The following is a 14,880-nucleotide window of genomic DNA, read 5'->3' on the forward strand; positions in this document are numbered from 1 at the left end:
TTTTCCCACAGAGTGGTAGGTGTTGTGAATACACTGCCAAGGGTAGGTGTTGGAGGCAAATGATAGAGGTAGTTATGAGGCTCTTAGATAGGCACATGAATGGGAAGAGAATTGAGACACATGACATTGTGGAGTTAAAAAGAATTAGCTTAATTAGTTTGGCACAAGATTGTGGGCTGAAGAACCTGTTCCTGTGCTGTGCTGTTCTGTTTTCCATGTAATGCCTAATTTGTATGTTTCTTCTAAATGTTGTGTCTCAAATGCTATGTGCCTCTGATGCTAGTGCAGCTAAGCTTCTTGTTACACCCATGCATATGACAATAAACTCCGATGTGGCTTTGACAATGTCCCAGGTGACATCGTAAATCCTGCAGGTTAGATGTATTACTTGTTGAACTGGATCTTAATAATGCAGGTCACAACTTATGAGCTTTTAATCCAATTTGTGCTTTCAAGTAACTAATGTTTGTGCTGTGCTCATTAGCTAACATTTTCATTGCGTTACGGGAATACATGCTTATTTTGCAGAATCTGGCTTCAGATGAAATATATTCATTCAGGCAAATATAAAGCAGATCACTTTTTCATGATAGAGAATGAATGGCCAACTATAGATAAATGATAGGAATTCACACTGATTTAATGCCCATAAAGCTGCTGATCTAATTTTCGGATGGGCATGTCTTCTACAAGCTAAGTAATATTTACTTTTGATCGGAGTGTGCTTAAATATACATTTCTAGATTCCTTTGAAATTTCAAAGACCAAGGCTATTCTGTACTAACCACCATTTTCTACCAGACAGTGGTCAAACCTTTAATCTTTTAAAGTATCTCATAACATCGGGCAAGAAAAGCAGAAGATTACCATATTTAACTTTTGAAAAATTAAAGGGGACTGTGGTGAGCCAAGTAAAGTCCTGTGACCTGTAGACCACAGTCTGAAGCCCCAATTTGTCTACAGTCAAATAAAGCTGAAAGTAGTTTGTGGCACTGGATGTTTTATGGGCTGCATTATTTTGCAGAAATGACAATTGTAATTAATTGCAAGCCATATGGAGTCAATTGCTAAGGATGAGGTTATGGAGTACTTGGTGATACAGGACAAGACAGGACAAAGTCAGCATAGGTTCCTTACAAGAGAATCTTGCCTGATGAACCTGTTGGAATTCTTTGAGGGGATTACACGTAGGATAGATAATAGGGATGCAGTGGGTGTTGTATATTTGGACTTTCAGAAGGCGTTTGACAAGGAGCCATATGTGAGGCTGCTTACCAAGTTAAGAGCCCATGGTATTACAGGAAAGTTACTGGCATGGTTAGAGCATTGGCTGATTGGTAGGAGCGCCTGTGATTTTGACGTCAGTGGTGGGTAAATTGATGGAAAGTATTCTTAGAGATGGTATATATAATCATCTGGATAGACAGGGTCTGATTAGGAACAGTCAACAGGGATTTGTGCATGGAAGGTCATGTTTAACAAATCTTATTGAATTTTTTGAAGAGGTTACTAGTAAAGTTGTCGATGGTAAAGCGGTGGATGTTGTCTATATGGACTTCGGTAAGGCCTTTGACAAAGTTCCACACGGAAGGTTAGTTAGGGCGGTTCAAACGTTAGGTATTAATATTGAAGTATTAAAATGGATTCAGCAGTGGCTGGATGGGAGATGCCAGAGAGTGGTGATGGATAACTGTTTGTCAGATTGGAGGACGGTGTGTAGTGGTGTGCCTCAGGGATCTGTACTGGGTCCATTGTTGTTTGTCAAATACATTAATGATCTGGATGATGAGGTGGTAAATTGGATTAGTAAGTATGCAGATAATACTAAGATAGGTGGCGTTGTGGATGATGAAGTAGGTTTTCAAAGCTTGTGGAGAGATTTAGGCCAGTTAGAAAAGTGGGCTGAAAGATGGCAGATGGAGTTTAATGCTGATAAATGTGAGGTGCTACATTTTGGTAGGACTAATCAAAATAGGACATACATGGTAAATGGTAGGGCATTGAAGAATGCAGTAGAACAGAGGGATCTAGGAATAATGGTGCATAGTTCCCTGAAGGTGGAATCTCATGCGGATAGGGTGGTGAAGAAAGCTTTTGGTATGCTGGCCTTTATAAATCAGAGCATTGAGTATAGGAGTTGGAATGTAATGTTAAAATTGTACAAGGCATTGGTAAGGCCAAATCTGGAGTATTGTGTACAGTTCTGGTCACTGGATTATAGGAAAGATGTCAACAAAATAGAGAGAGTACAAAGAAGATTTACTAGAACGTTACCTGGATTTCAGCACCTAAGTTACAGAGAAAGGTTGAACAAGTTAGGTCTTTATTCTTTGGAGTGTAGAAGGTTGAGGGGGGACTTGATAGAGGTACTTAAAATTATGAGGGGGATGGAAGAGTTGATGTGGATAGGCTTTTTCCATTGAGAGTAGGGGAGATTCAAACAAGAGGACATGAGTTGAGTGTTAGGGAGCAAAAGTTTAAGGGTAACATGAGGGGGAACTTCTTTACTAAGAGAGTGGTAGCTATGTGGAATGAGCTTCCAGCAGAAGTGGTAGAGGCAGGTTCGATATTGTCATTTAAAGTAAAATTGGATGGCCATATGGAGAGTTATGAGTGAGTGCAGGTCGGTGGGACTAGGTGAGAGTAAGCATTCGGCATGGACTAGAAGGGCCGAGATGGCCTGTTTCCGTGCTGTAATTGTTATATGGTTATTATTATATGGAATAAAAGGCAAATGCAATGGTAGCATTCATTTCAAGAAGTCTAGAATACAAGAGCAGGGATGTGAGGCCTCACCTTGAGTATTTTGAACAGTTTCCGTCTCCTTATCTAAGAAAAGATGTACTGGCATTGGAGAGGGTTCAGAGGAGGTTCACAAGGATGATTGTGGGTATCATACGAGGAATGTTTGATGGCTGTGGGTCTGTACTCGCTGGAATTTAGAAGGATGAGGGGAAATCTCATTGAATCCTTTTGAATATTGAATGGCCTAGACAGAGTAGATGTGGAAAGGATGTTTCCCATCATGTGGCAGTCTAGGACAAGAGAGCACAGACTCAGGATAGAGGGGCAACCATTTAAAACACAGATGTGGAGAAATTTCTCTAGCCAGAGGGTAATGAGGCCAGGTTGTTGGGTGTACTTAAGGCAAAGTTTGATAGGTTCTTGATTGGACATGGCATCAAAAGTTATGGGAAGAAGACCGGGGAGTGCAGCTGAGGAGGGCAAAAAAGGATCAGCCATGATTGAATGGTGGAGAAGTCATGATAGGCTGAATGGCCTAATTCTGCTCCTATGTCTTATGGTCTTATATGTTGAACATCAGATTTTTCATATACTGAGGAAACCGTACCTAATGGAGTTCTTTTAAAAATCATTTGAGTAATTTGGTGCATTGGAACATTTGGTAAATAATTAAACAAAGTGAAGAATGTTTAAAGATGGCATTCATGTTGTAAATTTTTAATTGCATGATTGTTAAATACAGATCTGTACTGTCAGTGATTTTTGCTGAAATGCTTTAAATGAGTTATGGTTACATTTAGATTTTTGATTTAGAGATGCAGCAGGGTAACGGCCCCTTCCAGCCCAACGAGCCCGTGCTGCCCAGCTACACCCATGTCACCAATTCACTTACTGACCCATACATCTTTGGAATGTGGGAGGAAACCAGAGTACCCAGAGGAGAGAACGTGCAAACTCCTTACAGACAGTGGTGGGAATTGAACCCAAATCACTGGTGCTGTAGTAGCATTACACTAACCGCTTAGCTACAGTGCCGCCCCTGGAAATAAATGGGAAATAGGAGAACAAAGCTGATGGGAATGCTCTGAGAGCTGACGTAGTCATGATGGGCCCCTAGATCATAAAAAAATACGTCAGGTAAATATGGATTTGATTTTAAGCCATTGAACATGATATTGTACATGATGTCTTGAAGAAGGATCTTGACCAGAAGCATCGACTGTTTATTCATTTCCATAAATGCTGCCTGCCCTGCTGGGTTCCTCCAGCATTTTGTGCATGATATAATGTTTTTGATTACATGAAGTTATATAGCACAGTAACAGGCCCTTCAGTTCAATGTTAATGCTCACCAAGCTGCCCATCTAAGCTAGTCCCATTTGCCACATATCCCTCTAATTCTTTATTACCCACTTACCTGTACATCTGAAACCTCAGAATGGATGAATTGGAGATTGAGATTGGAGCTAACTGTGCAATGACAGGATTATTTTTGATTGCAGGTCTAATATCAGCCATCTGTGCTAAGTGGTGTCTTAAGTGTTTGTGTTAAATGATCACATACTGTATTTCCAAATTCTAGGAATATGTTCTATCCAATGTAATTGTAAGAGTGAGTGAGCCAAGTTCTAATCTTGTGGTCATCAAAGGTAGCTTTTGAAGTTGAAGTGATTTTCTTGGAAAAAAGTTATTCTTAAAACAAGATTAAAGGGTTGAGTCATGAGATTTAAAGTTGATTTTTCCCTTGGAGATATTTAATAAACACTATTATTGAAACTAAATTTACCTTGATAAAGCTTTTTTAAAACTTTTCAGGCAACCCTTTCCTCCTGGAGACCGGGTGACTTTCAATGGAAAGGAATGCATTTGTCAAAAATGTTCTCAGTCTCCGAACACCAATCTTAAACATGCGTCAGCTCAATCTCCTATAAGTAAGTATGTTTGCTTTCTGCTGGACATTGACAGAATATTTTTGAAGGATCAGTTGTCTGCCCTGTGAAACATTTTTAGAACTTTGTCAGTATAAAACAGGTAGCAGTGGGTCTGTCGTGGAATAGAAGCATAAGTTTCTTACAGCACAAAAGGAGGCTTTTTCTTCCATCGTGCATGTCATTTACAGGTCTATACAGAGCAGTTAACTCATACATTCATCCCCATTGAAGGCCACAGTGAGACCTTCCATCATCACAAGTGCAGGCACTGCATCTCAAACTCCAACCACACACAATGTAAAAAAGCTTTTCCTTGTTTCACTATTAATTCTCTTATTTTATACCTCTGACCTCGAACCCTCAGTTTTCTCACAATCCACTCTGTTCAGATCCCTCCTGATGTGCAACCCTCCTATATGCGTATCAGATCTCCCCCTGTGCCTTCTCTGAAGAAGAGTCCCAACTTCTGCATTCTGTGTTTGCAACTGTAATTCCTTATTCCAGGAGGCATTCTGATAAATCTTTAGCATATTTCCAAATTTCCTTGTGATGTAGAAGGAGGCTTATCAAGTCTTTATTAGCTCTTGGAGCAATCTTGTAACTACTCCCCTTGTCATCTATTCTTTCCTTTGTAATGTGGGAGGAAACTTGAACACCAAGAGAAAATCCATGTAGTCACAGGACAAATGCCCAAAGATGCAGGCATGGAATGTAAACACCAATGTCCATGAATGAGAAGTTTACAGAAATTGATGGATACAGCCCAGTTCATCATAGACAAAGCTGTCCCCACTGTTGAGCACATTTATAAGATATAGTGCCACAAGAAAGCAGCATCTATCATCATCTTTGCTATCTTTCTTTTAAAACATACTGCCACGTCAGTCACTCTTTGGTCACCAGAACCATTACCTGTGGTCAGAGATGAAGCAAGGGCTTCTGCAACTTCTTTTTTATCTTCCGGCAATGTCTGGGTTTGCACCAAGCCAGGAACTAAGCATTTATCCACCTTTGTGCACTTTAAAACCTTCACTACTTCCTCTCTGTTAATTCATTACTGTCAAAGACATCACCACTCATTTCCCCTATTTCCTTGAGTTTTCTTGGACACGTTTCCTAAATTCCACTTCACCAAGCTTTCCACACTATGGTTGGCCCATTCAATATTAGAGAAGTTAAAATCTTCCACAATTACCACTCTGTTATGTATCTGTAATCTCTCCACATGTTTGCTCCTCCAATCACCTCTGACTATTGGGGAGCCAATAATACAATCCCAACAGAATGACCATTCCCTTCTTGTTTCTAAATTCTACCCATGCAGCCACAGCGGATGATCCCTCAAGAATATTCCATCTATCGTATAATCATCTTTAGTTTTTATTTGTGAAATATTCTTCAGGATCTGGAAAACCTCTTAACCAGGAATTGAATCAATTCTGTTTCTTTTTGCAGACTGTGAAGGCTGTGGTGTGGAAATTAAAAATGGACAATCCTTGGTAGCTCTAGATAAGCAGTGGCATCTAGGCTGCTTTAGGTGTCATACTTGTGGGAAAGCCTTATCTGCTGAGTATATCTGCAAGTAAGTTCAGTTTGTTCAAAGGATGTGGGGATGAGTGTTAAATATCAGATTTGCTGGGGTTGCAAATCTAGAAGTGTGGGATCAGCCATCGATTTTCCTGTTTTCTTGATTTTACTTTCCATGAACTTCAGTAGAAAGGAAGATGGCCTGGTGGTTAACAAGAGGCAACTGTACCACCTGCTTTGCTGTCTTGCCAATGTTGAAAGTTGCTTCTAATCTCCAGATTAATCACAAAATGAATTTTAGTTTAAAATTGCAAAACCTAGATTTTGACATTAATGTGTAGAAATTGCACATGGTAATCCTTTGAGGTTCTTAGAGTTCATACAGCTGCATTGTGTAAGGACGTATGTGGTGCAGCTGTAGAAATTTAGTCTCTTGTGCTCTATCGTTTGGAGTTATCCCACATGCAGCTTGAAAAAATAGTAGATGAATGTAAATATAACAAAATTAAGATGGCACTGCCTTTCTAATTATTCTCTAGTATAACAATGATCAAAATTTTTGCGGGCATAAAAACAAAAAAATTCTAATGATGAAATTATGAATGATATATCTGGAAATAGACTGGTTTAACTTAAAATTCTGTGGAGCTGCAACAGACGATGGTAAGACAAAATAATTACTTGGAATTTACAGGCAATTGAACCGCAATACATAAGGAAAAGTAGTAACCTCTACTACAATGTTTACAACAAATTTGTTTCATAATTGATGATTAAACATGGTTGAATTAATTTTAATTTTATTCATGAACTGATAGAGAAATGAACCTCAAATAAATTATTGTCATTCAGACAAAACATCCTTCAATTAATATTATGACACGATAGATGAAATTTTCATGACATTAATTATCAGAGCAAATTATAGGTTAGCTATAATCAACAAACAACACCCTCTTTTACTCATCATTTTGCAGACTAGGAAATTAACTAAAAATGTGGTGACTGCAATTGCTGAAGTGCTAATGATGAGTTGTAACAGTCTGGATCAGAATTTAATATTTTTTTGGTACCATGACTTCTTAATGTCATGATCATTTTTCCATTGCTTCCTGTCAGATGAAATGGATTATTTTGAAGTGGACTAGTAACAGTGATTGACACTAGATTTGTAAAAAAGTGCTATATTAAAAAAAATTAATTGCCTTATGTTTGTACCAATATGAAAGCTGGCAACCATTTCTACAAGTTCTGGAAAAATTAGCCATATTGTCAGATCAAAAGATACAGTTCATTCTATCAATCACAGCAAAAGCAATTTCTTTCAGTTTTTAGAACATTATAAAAGAAAGAAAAAAAGTGTTGGTCCTAACATTTCTGATCTACATACTTTTATTTGTTCAACCCATACCTCATTCAAACATTTTCAAGTATAGAAGCAGCAAATTGATTATATCTCAATATTTTAGTTGGCATTCTTTTAAAGATTAAATATTTTAAACTTCAGACTAACATTTTTTTCTATTTAAATATCGCACTTGAGAGTTTGGTGGGACAGAGCATGTAAAAAATGGCAATATTATGACAGTTATGGGGGATTTCAAAATGCAGGTAGATCGGGAAAATCAGGTTGGCGCTGGATCCCAAGAGCAGGAATTTGTAGAATGCCCATGAGATAGCCTTTTAGAGCAGCTTGTAGCAGAGCCCGTTAGGGGAATGGCAATTCTGGATTGGTGTTGTGTAATGAAGCAGATTTGCTTTAGGAGCTTAAGATAAGGGAACCCTTAGGAGACAGTGATCATAATATGATAGAATTTACCCTGCAGTTTGAGAGGGAGAAGCTATAATCAGATGTCTTGCTGTTATATTGGAATAAAGGTAACTACAGAGGCATGAGAGAGAAGAGTTGGCCAAAGTTGATTGGAAGGAAAAACTAGCAGGGATGAACACCGAGTGCTGGCACTAAATAGCAGAAGGACAGTGGCTGGAGTTTCTGGGAGCAATTTAGAAGGCACAGAATAGATATATCTCTAAGAAGAAAGGATGAGGCAACCGTAGCTGACAAGACAAGTCAAATCATAAAAGCAAACACAGAGGGCATACAATATAGCAAAAACTAGTGGGAAGCTGGAAGATTTCAAAAGCTTTTAAAAACCAACAGATACAGTTTTAAAAAAAGTAAAGAAAGAAAGGATGAAATATGAAGGTAAGCTAGCCAATTATGTAAAAGAGGATACCAAAAGTTCTTGGAGATATATAAAGAGTAAATGAGAGGCAAGAATGGATATTGGACTGCTGGAAAATTATGCTGGAGAGATAGTAATGGGAAACAAAGAAATGGCAAACTAACTAGGTTTTTTGTATCATTCTCTATCATGGAAAATACCAGCAACGTGCTAGAAATTCAAGTGTGTCGGGGGGGGGCACAAAAGTGAGTATAGTCACTATTACTAAGGAAGTACTCAGGAAGCTGCAGTGTCTGAAGGTAATAAGTCATCTGAACCACATGGACTACATGCTAGGGTTCTAAAAGAGGTAGCTGAAGAGATTGTGGAGGCATTAGTTCTTTCAAGAACCACTAGATTCTGGAGGACTGAAAAATTGCAAATATCACTCCATTTCTTAAGAAGACTGAGAGGCAAAAGAAAGGAAGTTATAGGTTAGTTAGCCTAATTTTCATGGTTGGCCAGGATAAGTTTTCAGGATATTTGGAGGCACACAATAAAATAGGCCGATGTCAGCCTGATTTCCTTAAGGAGAAATCCTGACTCACATTTCAGAAGGCCTTTGACAAGATGCCACGCATATGGCTGCTAAACAAGATAAGAGCCCATTGTATTACAGGAAAGGTAATAGCATTGACAGAAGATTGGTTGACTGGCGGAAGCAAATAATAGCAATATAGGAGGACTTTTCTGGTTGGCTGCTAGAGACTAGTGGTGCACTGCAGGGATCGGTGTCGGGTCTGCTAATTTCCATGTTAATGATCTGGAATTGCTGGTTTTATGACCAAATTACCGGATGATGAAAAGATAGGCGGAGGGCAGATAGTGTTGAGGAAACATGGAGTCTGCAGAAGGACAGATTAGGAAAATGGGCAAAGAACTGGCAGATAGAGTGTGTGAAAGTATATAGTCCTGCAAGTTGATGGAAGAAATAAAGGCATAGACTATTTTCTAAACGGAGTGAATTCAGAAATCAGTGGTGTAATGGGACTTGGGAATGCTAGTGCAGAATTTCTTAAAGGTATACTTGCAGGTTGAGTCAGTATTAAAGAGGGCACATCAATGTTAGCATTCATTTTGAGAGGATTAGGACATAAAAGCAAGGATGTGAGGGACAGGACTGGCAGCTCAATATTCTAGGGTTCTGTTGTTTTATACATTGTTTTGTAGTGAAAACTAGTCCAGTGAGTTTTTTTATGGGTGGAACTGAGGAGTAAGAAAGGTACAGCCACATTATTGGAGCATTACTATAGACCACTCAATAGTCTGCACGATTTAGAGGAGCGAATTTCTAAAGAGATCACAATCTGTTGCAAGAGACATAAGGTTGTGATAGTAGGTGATTTTAACTTACCATATATTGACTGGGACTCCCAAATTGTAAAAAAGACTAGATGGGACAGAGCTTCTCAAATGTGTCAGACAAGTTTCATTAATCAGTACATAGAGGTCCTAACTAGATAGAGTGTGTGATACTGGATCTGCTAATAGGGAATGAGACAGGGCAAGGTGCATCTAGTGATCACAAAGCCATTAGTTTCAAAGTAAGTATGGAAAAGGATAGGTCTGGTCCATGGGTTGAGATTCTAAATTGGAGAAAGGCTAATTTTGAGGCTATCTGAAAGGATCAGGCAAGTGTGGATTGGGGCAGGCTGTTTTCTGGCAAAGATGTACTTGGTAACTGGGAGACCTTCAAAAGTGAAGTTTTGAGAGTACAAAACTTGTATGTGTCTATCAGAATAAAAGGCAAGATTTAGCGAATCTTGGTTTTTCCAAGATATTGAGGCTCTGGTTAAGAATAAAAAGGAGGTGCATAGCAGATACAGGCAACTAGGAACAAATAAGGTACTTGAGGAGTATAAGAAATGCAAGAGAACACTTAAGGAAGAAATTAGGCCTAAAAGAAGGCATGAAGATGTTCTAGCAGATAAAGTGAAGGAAAATTGTAAGGGGTTCTACAGATATGTTAAGAGTAAAAGGATAGTAATGGACAAGATTAGTCCTCTGGAAGGTCAGGATGGTAATCAATGTGTGGAACACACACAAAATGCTGGAGGAACTCAGCAGGTCAGACAGCATCTACTGAAATGAATAGGTAGTCAGCTTTTTAGGCTGAGGCCCTTCTTCAGGACCGAGGAGGAAGGAGGAAGATGCCAGAATAAAAAGGTGGGGGAAGGGGAAAGAGGCTATCTAGAAGGTCATATGTGAAGCCAGGTGGGTAGAAAAAGTCAAGGGCTGGAGAAGAAGGAATCTGATACGAGAAGAGAGTGGACAATAGCAGAAAGGAAAGGAGGGAAGGACGAGGAGACCCGGGGGAGGGGGAGTTTGGAGCATACCCAAACAAAATATAAGTTGTTGCTTCTCCGCCCTGAGGGTGGCCACATCTTGGCATAAGAGGAAGCTATGGACTGACACGTTGGAATGAGAATGGGAATCAAAATTAAAATTTCTGGCCATCGGGAAGTCGCAGTTGTGGTGGATGGTTCGGAGGTGCTTGACAAAGAGATCCCAAGTTTACAGCGGGTCTCACCAATGTAGAGGAGGCTGCATTGGGAGCACTAGACACAACACATGACCCCAAAAGATTTGCAGGTTAAGTTGCCTCACCTCGAAGGACTGTTTGGGGTGAGGGAGGAGGTACATGGGCAGGCGCAGCACTTGGGCTGCTTGCAGGGATACAGACCGGGAGGAAGATTAGTGGGGAAGGATGAATGGACAAGGCAATCACAGAGGGCGCGATCCCTGTGGAAAGCAGAGGGGCAGAGGTAAAAATATGTTTCATAGTTGTTGCAGACGCTCATAGGGCAGTAGGTAAGGACGAGAGGAGCTCCATCACTATTAAGGTAGTGGGAAGTTGGAGTGAGTGCAGATATATGGGAAATGGAGGAGATGTTGGTGAGGGCAGTATCAATAGTAAAGAGTGGGAAAGCCATTCTTTAATGAAGGAGAACATCTCATTTGTTCTTGAATGGAAAGCCACATCTTGGAAATAGATGTGATGGGGGTGAAGAAACTGAGAAAAGGTAACAGTATTTTTAAATGAGGTAGGGGTGGGAAGAGGTATAGCTGAGATAACTGTGGGAGTCAGTAGGTTTATAAAAGATGCTGGTTGAGATCGAGAAAGGGGAGGGAGGTGTTAGATGGAGTAAGTGAATTCAAGAGCAGGGTAGAAGTTAGAAGAAAATTTGATACAATGGATGAGCTCAGCATGGGTGCTTGAAGCAGCACCAATGTAGTTGTCAGTGCAGTAGGGGGAGAGTTGAGGAATATCACCAGGGAAGGCTTCGAACATGGATTGTTCTATGTAGCCAATGAAGAGGCAGACATAGCTGGGGCTTATGCGAACACCCATGGCTACCCCATGAGATTGAAGATAGTTGGAAGAGCCAAAGGAAAACCTGTTTAAGGTGAGGACCAGTTCTGCCAGATGGAGGAGGATGGTAGTGGAGGGGGATTGGTTCTTTTGTCAAGAATGTAGTGGAGAGCTTGAGCTTTTTAATGGGGGTAAAGAAGTGTATAGGGACTGAATATCCATGGTGAAGATGAGGCAAGGAATTGAAAGTTACTGAGAAAATTGATACATGGAGTGAAAAGAGATGGGAGACGTCTTAAATTGATTCTTGTGTCTGTATTTACTCAGGAGATAGATATAGAATCTGTAGAAGTGAGACAAAACAGCAGCATGCTTGTGGACCTTATACAAATTACAGAGGAGAAGGTGTTTGTTGTATTGAACAAATTAGGGTTGACAAGTCCCCAGGACCTGACAAAGTGTTCCCTCGGACCCTGTGGGAGGCAAATGCAGAAATTGCAGGGGACCTAGCAGAGATATTTAAATCATCCTTAGTGACAGGTGAGGTACCGGAGGATTGGAGGATAACTAATGTTGTTCTGCTTTTTAAGAAAGGCCCTAAGAATAAACCAGGAAATTACTGGCCGGGGAGCCTGACAACAATAGTGGTAAAGTGTTCTAAGGGACTACATAAACGGGTATTTGGATAAAAAGGGACTGATAGGGATGGTCAACATGGCTTTGTGCATGGTAGGTCATATCTAACCAATCTTATAGAGTTATTTGAGGAAGTTACCGGGAAAGTTGATGAACGCGGGGCAGTGGATGTTCTCTACATGGACTTCAGCAAGGTATTTGACAAGTTCCCACATGGGAGGTTGGTCAAGAAAGTTCAGTCGTTTGGCATTCAAGATGAAGTAGTAAATTGATTAGACGACAGCTTTGTGAAAGAAACCAGAAAGTGGTAATAAATGGTTGCCTCTCTGACTGGAGGCCTGTGACTAGTGGAGTGATGCAAGGATCAGTGCTGGTTCTGTTGTTTGTTATCTATATCAATAATCTGAATGATAATGTGGCTAACAGAATCAGCAAATTTGCAGATGGCACCAAGATTGGTGGGGGGTGGGGGGAGGGGGTTAGAGTTCCTGCTCCCATTTCTACCTTCTACCCAAGATCCACAAACCTGCTTGTCCTGGTAGACTCATTGTTTCAGCTTATTCCTGCCCCACTGAACTCATATCTGCATACCTCGACTCTATTTTATTCCCCCTAGTTCAGTCCCTTCCTACCCACATCCGTGACACTTCACAAGTTCTGGATCTTTTCAATGATTTCAAGTTCCCAGGCCCTCATCATCTAATTTTTACTATGGACGTCCAGTCCCTATACACACCCAGCCCCCTCCAGGAAGGCCTCAAAGCTCTCTGTTTCTTTCTGGACACCAGACCCAAACAGTTCCCCTCCACCACTATTTTCCTCCATCTAGTGGAACTTGTCCTGACTCTTAATAATTTTTCCTTTGGCTCCTCCCACTTCCTTCAAACAAAAGGTTCCTTTAAACATAGGCATTCACATGGATCCCAGCTATGCCTACCTTTTTGTCGGCTACATGAAGCAGTCTGTGTTCCAAGGCAACACTGGTGTGACTCCCCCACTTTTCCAATGCTACATCGACTGCATTAGTGCTGTTTCCTGCACCCATGCGGAGCTCACAACTTCTTCAACTTTGCCTCCAACTTCCAACCTGCCCTCAAATTTACCTGGTTCATTTCCAACATCTCTCCCCCTCCCCCCCCACCACAAACTTTCTCAATCTCTCTATCTCTGGAGACAGCTTATCTGCTGATATCTATTATAAACCCACGGACTCTCACAGCTACTTGGACTATACCTCTTCCCACCCTGTTACTTGTAAAAACGTCATCCCCTTGTAAGGGGTTTCTCCTTTTAGGTTACTGCGTATGTTAATCAAAATAGCTTCTTGTTGTGTTAATCTTTTGTGTTACATAGAAACATAGAAACATAGAAAATAGGTGCAGGAGTAGGCCATTCGGCCCTTTGAGCCTGCACCGCCATTTATTATGATCATGGCTGATCATCCAACTCAGAACCCCGCCCCAGCCTTCCCTCCATACCCCCTGACCCCCGTAGCCACAAGGGCCATATCTAACTCCCTCTTAAATATAGCCAATGAACTGGCCTCAACTGTTTCCTGTGGCAGAGAATTCCACAGATTCACCACTCTCTGTGTGAAGAAGTTTTTCCTAATCTTGGCCTAAAAGGCTTCCCCTCTATCCTCAAACTGTGGCCCCTCGTTCTGGACTTCCCCAACATCGGGAACAATCTTCCTGCATCTAGCCTGTCCAATCCCTTTAGGATCTTATACGTTTCAATCAGATCCCCCCTCAATCTTCTAAATTCCAACAAGTACAAGCCCAGTTCATCCAGTCTTTCTTCATATGAAAGTCCTGCCATCCCAGGAATCAATCTGGTGAACCTTCTTTGTACTCCCTCTATGGCAAGGATGTCTTTCCTCAGATTAGGGGACCAAAACTGCACACAATACTCCAGTTGTGGTCTCACCAAGGCCTTGTACAACTGCAGTAGTACCTCCCTGCTCCTGTACTCGAATCCTCTCGCTATAAATGCCAGCATACCATTCGCCTTTTTCACCGCCTGCTGTACCTGCATGCCCACTTTCAATGACTGGTGTATAATGACACCCAGGTCTCGTTGCACCTCCCCTTTTCCTAATCGGCCACCATTCAGATAATAATCTGTTTTCCTATTTTTGCCACCAAAGTGGATAACTTCACATTTATCCACATTAAATTGCATCTGCCATGAATTTGCCCACTCACCCAACCTATCCAAGTCACCCTGCATCCTCTTAGCATCCTCCTCACAGCTAACACTGCCACCCAGCTTCGTGTCATCCGCAAACTTGGAGACGCTGCATTTAATTCCCTCATCCAAGTCATTAATATATATTGTAAACAACTGGGGTCCCAGCACTGAGCCTTGCGGTACCCCACTAGTCACCACCTGCCATTCTGAAAAGGTCCCGTTTATTCCCACTCTTTGCTTCCTGTCTGCCAACCAATTCTCTATCCACATCAATAGCTTATCCCCAATACCGTGTGCTTTAAGTTTGCACACT

The 14,880-nt window shown here is 40.9% G+C and overlaps 1 protein-coding gene across 1 annotated transcript in view; it reads left to right on the plus strand.

The window, feature by feature from the left end:
- ablim2 (actin binding LIM protein family, member 2) overlaps nt 1–14,880 on the plus strand; it is a 337,989-nt gene that overhangs the window by 174,423 nt on the left and 148,686 nt on the right. The window contains exons 4-5 of the mRNA XM_072256986.1: nt 4,561–4,676; nt 6,132–6,258. Coding sequence (XP_072113087.1) covers nt 4,561–4,676; nt 6,132–6,258 — 243 coding nt within the window. The remainder of the gene's footprint in view (nt 1–4,560; nt 4,677–6,131; nt 6,259–14,880) is intronic.

The sequence above is a fragment of the Mobula birostris genome, chromosome 4 (genome assembly GCF_030028105.1).
Source record: "Mobula birostris isolate sMobBir1 chromosome 4, sMobBir1.hap1, whole genome shotgun sequence".
NCBI classification, from domain to species: domain Eukaryota; kingdom Metazoa; phylum Chordata; class Chondrichthyes; order Myliobatiformes; family Myliobatidae; genus Mobula; species Mobula birostris.